General features: G+C 44.7%; 1 protein-coding gene across 2 annotated transcripts in view; it reads left to right on the forward strand.

Annotated features, from left to right (window-relative positions):
- The window catches only part of nkd1 (NKD inhibitor of WNT signaling pathway 1), a 28,747-nt gene extending 15,866 nt beyond the window's left edge, over positions 1–12,881 (forward strand). Inside the window, exons 4-10 of one of the 2 annotated variants that reach the window (XM_069174163.1) lie at positions 2,886–2,943; positions 7,093–7,196; positions 7,333–7,428; positions 9,434–9,581; positions 10,489–10,570; positions 11,048–11,175; positions 11,865–12,881. In XM_069174163.1, the coding sequence (XP_069030264.1) occupies positions 2,886–2,943; positions 7,093–7,196; positions 7,333–7,428; positions 9,434–9,581; positions 10,489–10,570; positions 11,048–11,175; positions 11,865–12,397 (1,149 nt within the window). In that variant the 3' untranslated portion in view covers positions 12,398–12,881. The remainder of the gene's footprint in view (positions 1–2,885; positions 2,944–7,092; positions 7,197–7,332; positions 7,429–9,433; positions 9,582–10,488; positions 10,571–11,047; positions 11,176–11,864) is intronic. The other variant, XM_069174164.1, reaches the window with a different exon arrangement.
- Positions 12,882–13,203: the final 322 nt, after the last annotated feature.

The raw sequence follows: 13,203 nt of genomic DNA on the forward strand, positions 1-13,203 counted from the left end.
ACTCATATCATGAACTAAAACTGGAACTTACAGCAACAAAAAGGAAATTAATTTACTAAATTAAACAGAAAAGATGGAGATGTTTTGGTCTAGTTTAGTAAGAGTAAGTAGTAGAGTGGGAGTTCTGTCAATCACGTCTTAGTAGGAGTGACATAAAAGTTACGATTATAGGCTATTGAGGGCATTTTTTTTCTAGGTGGGTAGGTGTTAATAATCTCTTTGTTACTTCTCTGGTTAAAAACATCCCTTTTTCTGGAATTAGAAAAATAAATGTCTTCATTGTTCTTGTGACCAGTTGGCTGGCAGGAAGGCAGAAAGACAAACATCTCTTATTTTTAGAGCTCCTGCTCAGTATTTTGACGACCTGATCAATCACTGCCAGAGCCAGAAACTAGAGAGCCGTGTTTGACAGTGAAGTGGTTCTGTGGGACAGATTTAGACTTTATATGTGACATCCCCCCAAAAATTTGAATTCAGTTCAATTAAAAGTTGCAAGCAGAACTGTCAAAGTAATCATTGATATATTCAGTGATCTGAGACTTTTCAACAGAGGACCAGTGTGTGTGTTTGTTTGGAGTTAAAAAAAAAAAAAGAAAAAAAAAAAGCCTGGGATATTTCTTTCTTAACACTGACCAGAGCAGATCCCAGAGTAACCTCAGCATACTAATAATACGGCCCTCATCCATCACCACAGACAACAACCAATTAGTACATTCCTCCTCTCCCTTTTTCTCATGTTCTTGGCTAACCCCTCAATAATTTTGGATCATTCATCAAAAAAACTGAAACACATTCAAGATGGTGTGTGTGTGTGTTTTTTTTTTATGTGCGTGAGGAATCAAAGGAATGTCTATTGTGGAGTGATTTTTTATTTTTGTGAGGCTCAACAGAGGCCCGCGTGAATGTTACTACGATATAATTGACTGGGCTTGATGTCTGAATGGGTCATTGAGCATCAGCTGTCTCTCCTTCGTGACCATCCTTTCCATCTGAGTGAGTGTGTGTATTGGCAAAGGAGACTTACAGTAACTTTGTCTCGTAATTATGTAATGCTTTTCTGTGTAATTTTAGCAGAGTTTAGCAGAGAAATGTGTGTAACTGCTCAGCAGAGTCTCCGCTAACAGTGACAACCAGCGTTTAACCTGTGACAGCCGTCTCGGGTTAAATGCTTTCTTTTAAAATAAAGGGTGATTATGAGAAACTAAAGCATCCATCAATAAACAGGATGGTATTACTGTGCAATTAGTTTCTCCCAAACCTATAATGATGAACTCCTTTTCTTCAGCTAAATGTAGCTTCTTTTTTTTCTATTTTTTTTACAGTAAACCCTAAGAAAACAACCTTGTTTTGAAAGTTTGCATTTCTTTCAATACTTCTCAATTTACATAAAAAAAAAAAAATGTAATGAAAGACAAACCTCTGAGAAAATATTTTACACCAGGAACTTGGCGAGGACCAGAAATGCTACAAATGCAATACAACACAAATGAGTTTCTTGACAGATGGAGTGGTGGGTTAGCAGATAAATGTTTTAAATAGTTATTTCTTGGGAAATTGATGCAGTTATGTAAATTTCACCCCCGATTAATAAAGACCATTTGAACCATAAAATTTCATTGTTGACAAACATGTACTTTTAATTCATAATTTTTCGTCATTGCTAAACATCTTTCTGTCTGACTCTAATGTGATCCTGAAATGATCATTAAAACTACTGTTGGCCTTCTTATCACACCAAAACTGAGCAGTGCCAGACCTGCATTTAAAGCCCAGAAGCAGCCGTAATGGAATGTTTGTTGACCCACTCACACCAACAACAAACAGGTTTATCCCGACTCCCTGCTTTGCTTTTGGATATTCGTCTATCAGCCTTAGTCCTGCAGTTTGCTGTATTCTCTTCCTGAGGCCACCCACGGCGCTGCAGCCCGACCAGCACCACACTGAGGAGGGCAGGATCAGACTATCTGACCTTCTACCTCTCTGGATTACCCAGAAATCCCCTCTCACGCTGTCGCAGCCTCGCCTTTGACATGTACACATGTATGAACACACCAGCATGTATACAGTAAACACACATGCTTTCTACACGGACATCCCAGACGGCATTTTATGAAGTTAAACATTTAGGTTAATCAGCACCAGTGATAAGTCTCCTGTTAATACGTTTATCTAGTTTTTGATGACTCAAGAGAAATGTTTTTCCAATAGTTTGTGTGCATTGGAGAAGTTGTTGTTGTTGGGTCTGTGGATGTGTTGGGCCGTGCGTACTGGTATGTGCATGTATATGCATTTGTCAGCCTGTGAGTAATGGTTTTTCAGCCAGATGAATGCAATGCCACACGGATACCTGAGCCAGACTTTTTCCGTAGCAAAGCCGGGGATCACATGTCCCTCCAGTCTCTGAGGTATGCACTAAGAGACAGGGCTGCCAGGCGAGGGGTCCCGGGTGAAAAACGGCCCGGGATAGAAACAAGCCTCTGAACGTATCCCTGCAACGACAGTCCATCACCGAAATAGCCCGACTACCAGGCCTTTTTCTCAGAATCCGCTGCAGGCTGGCAGCAATGATTTAGATTCTGCTTTCACAGTCTCAAATCTGACTGCCAGTCTTCTGCTCAGTTTGTTTCAGTCCTGCAATTACCATCCTCTTAAACTTTCCGCTGCTGTTTAAGCTCAGTGCACAACTGTCAAACTTTGTTCATATATAGATATATAAATGCTGTAATTTCAGTTGGGGCATGTCACTCTGTGTTGGAAAGCTGTGGTGTGGATTTGCACCGTTGGAGATGTTTGATTTTATGTGACAAAAATATGACGACTACTCCTTTTATATGACCTGAAACAGTGATGTATGTGTCTTGTTCTCTTTCCTTTTCTCTTCTCAGGACTCCATAAATGAAGCATGCGCTGTGGGGATCGGCGATGAACACTATCGTTTGGAAGGTAGGCCCTCTGCTCTTCATCATCATTTCCCACACCAGCTCATCTCAATGATTTTGTTCCACTCTCCGGCAAAAATAGCCGCTCTGGTGTTTGATATGAATGAAAACGTGCAAAAATACTATTTGGAATTGCCCTTTAGGCACTTGTGTGGCTCTCTGATTGAGTGGTTCATCCTTTCCCCTCCGCTTCACACCCGTTCACTAAGCCCCAGCAATGTGCTGATGAGGACCCCTTCACCTTCCCTCCCGCCTCTCGTCTGCCCCTCCCCGGCCGTGCACTGCAAAAGTGCCTCCGTTCCTCCGTCTTTTCTCCCCGATGTGATGTGATCCTGGATTAAAAGCTCTGGGAGGAGAAAGTCTCTTCCTCCCGTTTAAAGACAGGATTCGACGTGAGGTGCAGGCAGAGGTATACACGTTGAACGAGACCGGCCCAGAATTTGGAGGCACTGCAGAAAAATGTACTTTTATATCAGTTTCTGCTTCACTGGATAACAGCAGAGAGACGACAGATAATGAGTTTGAAATGATTTTAAGTCACTGAGTTTGGGCCAATCTGGTCCTCCCTTAAAGACAGATGTTGCTAATCAAAGCTCTGTTGATTCACTATAATGAATAGGCAAAGGGTGAGATAACTAATTAAAAAAAAGTCATTGTTTATGTGTGAATATTTCCATAAAATGGACCAATGGAATGCAAATCTGTCATACTTGTTTGTTTTGGTTGAGAAATGTCACAGTATCAGATTTAAGTTGATAGAAGTTTCAATTGCCGATTTTCTGTATATCAAAACATTTTGTTCCTCATCAGGATCACTAAGTCCCAAATAAAAACAGCTGTGGAGGATTCATGATGTCCCCGACATGAACTGCATTTAATTCGAGTGATCCGATCTGTTGTTCATTGATCTCGCAGTGTGGAGCAAAGTAAAGAAAATGAGAGAGAAAACAGGGGAGAGCAGAAACAATAGGACAATCAACGCACATGAAAGACTTCTTTCGTCTCGGTATAAAGAAGCACATCCAGAGAAAGTTTTGTGGGGATTAAAAAAGAACTTTACTGCAAAAATTTCAGTGGAGAGACGAACAGCTCAATGATGAAAGTGTCTTAAGGATACTTAACATCAGTGCTGCTGGCATGCAGGAAGAAGAGCCTGCACAAGGTTTTTATTAAGCCCCTTTAACCTTTGTTTTACCAAGGGTTGAGAGTCCTGTTTATCAGCACCTTGTTCTAGATTACGAGTATGTTACAGGTTCACATGTGGACTACCCAGCAAGTACTGCTGGATTATTGTACACCTTGTTCATGAGTAGTTGAGTGCTTCGTCGGTAAAGGAGGAGAAAAAGTTACCTTTGCCACAAAGACCATCCAATCCTGGCCATCCTAAAATCCCCCTGGTACCCAACACTGCTGCCTGTCCAAGGCGCGGCAGGCCCAGTTCTGTGTAATACAGTATCCTTGCTAAGCCGGGTGTGATTGCTCACAGTTTGTGGCAGCTTTCCCAACCTGGCTGCGCTTCTGTGTGTGCGTGTATAAAGTGTATGCATGCACGTGTGCAGCGGGGCAGCTGGAACGGGCTTGGCATGGAGGGTGCCAGCCTCGGCTGCCCTCGTCTTGCCCCTCAGATCTGATGTGCAGCCAATCCCCTGGCGGCAGCTTCACTCATAAAGAGCCAGCTTATGTCTGTGTTGGGGAGGGGGTCAGAGAGGGGGTGTGGGGTGTGTGTGTGTGGGGGGGGTGATAGCAGATTACTGTTACTCCTCCCGGCATTTCATTAGCTCTGAGATAAGCATCTCGCCACCATATTGAGGCTGCTACGGAACAGATTTGCCCTCGCACACAATGTTCCCTTTGAGCACCTCAGATGATCAAACGGCGGGACCCCAAATGCTGCTCCTCTCCAAAAAGTTGGTAAAAGCTCCCTGGGATGAAGCCTTTCATTTCTGGCATTTTCCCCTACCCAGGGATGAGACAGGTTTGCTTTGATCTGCTTTGGATCAGGAGGAAAGAAATTGGGCTGTTGTGTCTGCTCTGTTGGCGAGCAAACAAACAGTGTTTCAGATTTGACTCGGCTTAATTAATTAGTGATTCTGTTTTACAGCCGGTCTGATCCTCTTCCAAAAGGTTTGAGAATGGAACTTCAAAGTGTGGCGGGAGGAGGGCGGAGAGAGGGGTGTGGTCTCTGTGGCTTTATGGGTGTGTGCAGCCTGCAGGACTGTGACTGGATGAAGGGGGGTGGGGGAGGGTGGAGGGTGGAGGGTGCTGCTGATGATGATGAAAGCTAAATGAACAGAGGTGAAATACACGGCGGCTGACTTAAGGCCAGAACAAGCTTCTGAGATAAAGACACATTAACATCTACGGGTGAAACGAGGATGTCTGTCTGAGTAACTGTAACTCGCAGCGGCCAGCGAAGGAGCTGACACGTACGTGTCCCAAATCTCAGTTACATCTTGTGTGTGTCGGCAGTCTCGTGTGTCAAACACATGCTGGATTTCAAAGCGAAGAAGGATATCCGGTAGCGTTAGATCTGGGCTAACATCCAACGCTGAAACTGAAACATTAAACCAGACAGCGACTGTCTTGCTATTTTGGGCTACCAGGCTGTGCAACCTTATAATGTGGTGTAATCCAAATTAAAAAAAACACCACCTTTAACTGTGACCTCAGACATTAACCTGCTGAATCAACACTTTTCTTACAGATTCAAAAAAACAGTAAAGGCTACGTACATTTGCCACTTGCATACATGAGTTCACATCGAGTTCACACATTGGTTCATTGATTTATTGTTCGAGAATTGTTGAGGTCTGACAGTTGATATCACCAAGACATCCTCACTTTAAATCCTGTCTGTGTTTGTACAGTAAAGCTAACCATGACTTCTGTGATAAGGGAAACCCACACAGGTGGGTCTGGCCGTCAGTTGGAAGTGCATGTGACAGATGATTGCTCCCTGCAGACTGTCTGACTGTACTTTAAGTGTGGATAGTAATGTAGGCTGAATGTCATTGCAACAAAATGATGAGCTCTGCTGCACTGAGCCGCCGACTCAGGGGCGTCCTGTAGACCTGTTTGATGTTCACGCGTTGTTTCAGTTCCACCATTTAGAGTCGAATGCCAATTGCCATATTCTGTCATGTTTTAAGCATGTTGTGCTGTTTAGTTTCATGTTTGACATCCGCTCTCGGTGTGAACCCACCGGGAGTTTAGATACTGTCGCTAAGAGGTAAAAAGTATTAGTGTGTGTGAGGCTGATTGAAGAGCTTTTGTCATTGGAGAATTCGTGCTGTCACAGTTTCCACATTTCTACTTTTTGAATTGGATTGACATTTTAGATTTGAGTTTCAGCCTTAATATTACAGTTTTTATTCAGCAGTACTTCTTTCTGGAACAATGAAATGATGAACTGGTTACCTAAGATGAAACATTGCAAAATGAGGTGCTGCTTAATTACAGTACCATTTTTTAATTCTGGTACCAAAGTGAATTTTCAGTATTGAAGGAAGCACCTTAAAATGTCTTTAAAAAAAAGACTAAGATTCAGGGTCTTGTGACTTCCACACTGTCATGGTTCAATTTGCTTTGATTGAAAATCTAAAATGCTCAAAAGACAATTTTTTAACTGAGAACCAAACTGTGCTTGGATTTTATTACATTTTTCAGCCTTTCAGTTGATTACAAATACCATAATCCACACACAATAGTCCGACAAGTTCAATGTATCTGAGCAGCCCAACAAAACGATTTGCAAGTTGGTGAATAGAGTGTATGTATCATCTTAAACCCATCAAAGCACTGTGATGCCAGTGTAATATACTACTGTTAATAAATATGATGATATGGATGCAAAAATACAATTTCAGAATAAGAGCAGTGCGAAACGACCTACAAGGACTTTGGCTGTGTGGGATTATTTCCGAACAGGAGCGCTTGGATATTTGACACATCTTAATTGCGGCTGCCAAAATCGGAAGAAGGTGGTTACAAGGAGGCACCTAAAAAAAGGGCGACGACATGTCCTCAGGTTAAGACTGCACCCAGTGTTTCCATCCTCAGGCTCCCTCTTTTATCTTTGTGTGTGTGTGTGTGTGTGTGTGTGTGTGTGTGTGTGTGTGTGTGTGTGTGTGTGTGTGTGTGTGTGTCGTTACAGTGGCTTTACCCCCGGAGAAGACAGACAGCTGCTGTGCGGAGGAGAAGATGCAAGAGAGGGACAGCCAATCTCCCGCAGGGCCACAGAAACAGCTCCAGTTTGAAGTGAGTGTCAACACAGAACGGGACGTTTATTCCTTCCCCCCTCTGGATGAAACTAGGGCAATGACAGGACACGCACACAAATACACACCCCACGTACACACCGTACGATACTGAGTTCAATGCTGTGCTGTTCCAGGAGCTGGAGTGTGCCGTGTCTGTGGAGGAGGATAACAGGCAGGAGTGGACCTTTACCCTCTACGACTTTGACAACAACGGCAAAGTTACCAGAGAGGTAATAATCCTGCAACCAACCTTTGAAACAATGAATGAATAAACAAGTGAACAACTATGATAAGCAGGCTGTAAATATGTCTAAATATCTGCCACCACCCCACAGTAGATTTATTTATTTTACTGTATTTAGTTTTCTTTGTTGTAGTTTAATTTCATTTTGTCATTTTGTTTTACTTTGAAATTGCATAATGATAAAAAATAAAATAAAATAATAAAAAAAAAATATATATATATATATATATATATAAGAAACATAAACTTGAACTGATTACCACAGAAAAAGACGGGGGCAGCAACTCACTTACACACAAAAACATCCCACCTTTGCCTGGGCATGAATCAATAACTTCCCCGATCACTTTTTCTGCTATTGCCACACCCAAAAGGAAAGTGCGGATATAAGGAGAGTCTAACCCAATCTCACTCCTAAGAAACAAACCAGCAAAGTCTTGAGTGTTTCTGCTCCGGCGAGGCACCTTGTGTCTTGTGTCTGCCTGGTACAGATCTGAGACAACATCCAGAAAGGCCTGTGTTTTTTGAGAACAACTTGAAACAGCGCAAAGAGACTGGAGCTGTCCTCTGTATGGTTGGCTGTGCAGTTTTTTTGGCATTGCCTGTGGCTCCGCGGCTCATGAGACGGCAGGCGGCGGCTTGGAGGGGGGAAAGAAAAGCTTTCTTTTCCAACTCTTTTTAAAAAAAAAAATTTTTTTAATCCCTTCACACAAGTAAAAAAGAGGAGGAAACCAAAAATGGCACAGGAAGGTTTTAGTTTATTTTAATTTTAATATTTTACAGTTTGTCTATGACTGAAACCAGTATGTGGAACCAGTCCCTGAAAAATTCACAATAGTCCTTTTTATGAGTCAGAGTGGTACAGTGAGCAAAAACCATGGTGCCCCAGTCTTTGTGTGGCGCAGGTTCAATTCTCAGCAGTTCTGTCAAAGGAGCTCTGTGATGAAGCCGTGTTACTCCCTGCAGGGAAACGCTGAAGACATTTGAGATACAGCACATGACATGAGTCGATTCATTTCACTTCCAATTTTTTATGGACAATTAGAGTTTGCTTTGCTATGAGAAGATCCAGCGCAGTTGCTACACCCAGGAGGAAGTCATTAGCTCAACATGGTGCACAAAAACGCTCTTCAGTACAAAATATAGCTTCTTAACAGCCACAAGAGACATCGTTGTTATTATCATATGTACAAATCAAGCCGTCGAAATGTGATCATTTATGTTCTGGGGTGACCCCTTTTAATCTGAAACTATTAACAATTCTTCTTATTTATTTTTTTAATATAATCTTTTGTGTTTCTTGGTGATCTTTATTGATCTGTAGTCGAAGTTTTTATAATAAACCTCAGTCACACTACACAATACAAACTTCAATATATATATAATTAACAGTAAGAGTTCACGTGTACGTGTCCTTGTCTCTTTTATTTGATAGCGTTCACAGATGTTGCTCCATATGCAGATGTGATTGTTATTGAAGAGACTTTGGGGAATTAGATAGAGAAGGTGTGGAGCTCGCAGCTGTGATACGACTCGCATCAGGCCTGACAGCAAAGTCAGCCCTCTGCGCCGCCGCCAAAGACGTTTTTTTTTTTTATTTTTTATTTTTTATTTTTTATTTTTTTAGGAATTTCTAACTCGTCTTTCCACCCGGTCTGATCACTGAAGTAACTGATGTCAGTGTGTTTCTCTGTTTCACTGTTGTCTGAGTCACGTCTCTGAATTCTTGGCCAGCATGATATTAATTATGCATGTTTTTAATGCATAAAGCTGCAGATTCTTGGATGTTGTAGTCACAAGAATAGTTTCTCATGTTCCCTTTCTCTTGCGTTCTTGTAATCTTTGTTTTTCTGTCCAATATGTGCACTGAAAATCTGTTTTCTGCACAAGCGTCACTACAAATCTCAAAGATATTTTGGATGCTTATCACACAAAGCATTTGATAAACGGAAGCTCCGATTTGACACATCCTCTCCTCATCTCTCCCGCAGGACATCACCAGCCTGCTCCACACCATCTACGAGGTGGTGGATGCCTCCGTCAACCATTCTCCCAGCAGCAGCAAGACGCTGCGGGTCAAGCTCTCCGTGGCTCCCGACTCCAGCCAGCGGTGGAGGAGTTGTACGCAGGGTGCGGCAGGTAAAGCTCGCATTAACGCAGTGGGTGGGAGCGGCGGCGAAGAAAGGGCATTCCGGGGTCCCCCTTGTGTTGCCTGCTGTCAGCTCACCCAGAGATGTGTTTGTTTTCACGCAGAAAGGCGGCTGCTTCAGGCCTGTCAGAGCTTTGTTCCTTGCAGTCTCTGCGTCGCTCCATCTCTCCCACTCAATGGGGTTCATTTTTAATGATGGGGGGAGTGACAGAGCCAAGAGAGGGCCCCCCTCCCTCAGCGCCTTCAAATACTCTGAAAGAAACCTTAAGAGATGTGCCGAGTCCTTTTGATAACCACAGCCATTTTTCTTTTCTCCAAAGTTCCCTTTCTTCCCGTCTTCTCCCCTCCACTCTTGGTCCCCTCTTCTCAGAGCTGCTGGGAAAATATAGCGGCGTTCAACTTAACTTTTCTCACTGACGACTTGGTAAACAAGTAGTCAGAGAAAAATATCTCAAAAAGTATATATTCCTGTGTGTTTGCGTCCTATTGTTTCGGCTATAAATATCTGTTCGAGAGATTCAGACAGAGCAAGCTTTGAAAATATTGCCGGTTGCCTTCATGCTAATTTCAAACTGCATCAGATCTCACGTCCTTAATAAACTATTTCTGAAGTCTGCATGTTTTTCATTTCATTCCACGCCTTATAAAAGGCTGCGAGTTGAAAATAGAATAAATGAAGCATTGTTGTTTTTCCTTTTCTATAGATCTTCAAAGTAAAACCCCAAAACAAAGGTTGCTTTCTTCTGAGGCGCGTGTGTGTGTGTGTGTGTATGTGTGTGTGTGTGTGTGTGTGTGTGTGTGTGTGTGTGTGTGTGTGTGTGTGTGTGGCTGTGCTGTGCTGTGCTGTGTTGTGTTGCTCTCTTTGATAATAGCCTACTGTCTTTCACACATACGCAGACATGCCCCACCCCAGAGAGAAAAATGACAAGTGCATTGAAGACCCGAAGAGTGCCGACAAGAAGTCTCGAGCGCTCCTCAGGTAAACCCGCCTCCTCTCTGCTTGTAATGTGTACATGAAGAAGAACTTTTTAAACATCCACCTCTTAAAGCAGAGAAAAAGAAACTGTCTCATGGGTTTAGGGGCAATGGTTGTTAAAGGAGGAATTCACACTAGGGTTCTGTAAGAGTCTTCTGCTCTTTAATTAGGAGGAGTAAACAGGAGTGTAAGCGCTCTGACTGTCCTCTTCAAGTCCCCTTCAAGTCCTCTTTAAGTCCTCTTTAGGTCCTCTTTAAGTCATCTTTCGGTCCTCTTTAAGTCATCTTTAAGTCATCTTTAAGTCCTCCCAGCTGAGATTCAAACCTGTGATTTTTGAAATCACAATCTCACTTCTCTTAACAATTATTCCACCACTGCCTGATCATAAGGATCACTTGTTTTACTTTCTCCAAACACTACCAGAGTGAACGTCACTGGCCCAAACTCTTACCTAATGAGAGGTGCCGCTTGTGTCCACAGGCGCCACCACAGTGACCACCACACCCAGCCTGGCTGCCAGCGCCACTGTGTGGATGAGAACCTGGAACGCAGGAACCACTACTTGGACCTGGCAGGCATCGAGAACTACACATCCCGCTTCGGAGCCGGTGAGTGGACCGGGGCCAGCGGGGGGGGAGGGGAGGGCGGAGAGGGAGAAATGCAGACCGTGGGCCCTTTGAAGCTGCATCCAGGGGCCCTCATTACTGCGGCACCTGCTTGGAGCCATTAGGTGGAACTACCAGCCCACTGCTGCTCCTCGCCAGTACAAACATCTGGGCTCAGGCACGCACAATACATCAAGTGTTCAAGGCTAAAGCCCCGTCAACAGGACGGGCTGTTGTGAAGTGAAATATTAGGTCTAACAAGCAGCAGCCTTGATCTGACGGTCGGTGATGACATACGATTATTTTATTGTTGGTTCTGTTAGGGAAGCGCTAACAGACAGCTGCTTTGTGTCGTGTTGTGTTATCTGTGTTGAGAAAGATCCTGCCAGAGGCACACAGTGCGACTTTTCGAGTCGAACTTTATTAGAGCAGCACACAAATCTGCTCATCGTGGTTTTTAGATGGCTCAGTACAGACAGAGAGGAAATGTGGGGAAAGAGAGCAGAAGAAACCATTGACTCAGCTGCTAACGGTGTTTAAGCCCATGTGGTACACACCATAACTACTCAGTCATTGGGTTGCCCCGATTTTTCCTCTCTGTGACTGTCCACTTCATGTATTTTGACACTGGACACAAGTCCCGTTTGTTTGCAGTTATGTAGAATAAACACTTGTATCTTTCTCACTCGCAGCCCCCACCGCAGAGCCGACTAAAGCCGAGCCTCAGACCCGGGCGTCCAACCAGATTCGTTCTCGCTCCCATGAACCAGAAAATGGCCACTCCCATTCCCACCACCGCCGCTTGCAGACAGTTGTGGACGCCGTTGTTCCAGATGGCCTCCACCCCGCCCGGACGCGTGGCCAGGACTCAGGGAAACATGCCCTCCGCTCTCCGAAGACCCACAGCCGCACGCCTCCTGCGCAGATCAGCGGCAGGGTAATGAGGAGCCGAGGTGTCCCGCCTCCTCCGGCCCTCCCAAGTCAGACCCCCCCTCATCAGTCCTCTGCGCCCTACCGCAAACACAAGCAGCGGTACAAGGAGAGCCAGGGCTACCGGGCGCTGGGCTCCCTGGCCGCTTCAGGACCGGTGGTGGAGAAGGAGCAGGTGAGGGACCTGCCCAGCGTAATGCTCTATGAGGGGGGGCTGGCACAGGTGGTGCAGCGGCATGAACATCACCATCACCACGAACACCATCACCACTACCACCACTTTTACCAGTCCTGAATTTCCAGCCTGTCGGGGACGGCTCAGCACCCCGGCAAGCGCCACAACACCAAACCGGGCCAGCAGACACTGACTGCAGGGAGCTTCCTCCTCCAACACTGTGCTGTCAGCCCTGCAGTGGCCTTGTTGTGGACACATGGGGAGGACAGGAGGAGGATCATGGGAAGGGGGGGTCCCAGTGCTGAGACGTTATTAACCAGTGTTATAAAGAGGTCAGTCGGACATACAGAAGCTCGCAGCACGACGGTTGCACAGGTACAGGACTGAGGATCGGGGCGGGGCTCCAGAGGAGGCACAGAGGGACCGAATTAATTAACAACTCAGACATTCCTCCCCCCCTCACCCCTCCCGGCTCTGTGATCCTCCACCTGATGAACTACACAGCTCCAAACCGGCACCGCATCCCTTCCAGATCACCAAGCCAAAAGGTTTTTAAGGACGAGGAGGGACAAGAGCGAGAAAGACTGTGATGTAAAAATGAAAATATATGAAGGAATATAGGCGATAGCAGAGCAGGGCGTAGCGTGTGTGTGTGTGTGTGTGTGTGTGTGCGCGTGTGCGCGTGCGTGTGTGTGTGTGTAAAATGTGAGAATGTGTGAGTGTAGTCTTGTGAGTGTGTGAGTGTCACGACACTGGTGTCTGTTGAAAACCACTTGAAGTGCGCTCATGGGTGCGTGAGTATTTAAAGCAGGCTGTCGAGCGGGTTTTTGAAGATGAACATGACGATTCTGATTTAAGCACGCAAATGCCCCGTAAGCAGAAGTGAGAAGGAACATGATGAAACGTTATAAAAGTACACAAAAAAA

Source organism: Embiotoca jacksoni, unplaced genomic scaffold (assembly GCF_022577435.1).
Source record: "Embiotoca jacksoni isolate LCO1_2020_lvr unplaced genomic scaffold, fEmbJac1.0.p SCAF_6, whole genome shotgun sequence".
Taxonomy (NCBI): Eukaryota; Metazoa; Chordata; class Actinopteri; family Embiotocidae; genus Embiotoca; species Embiotoca jacksoni.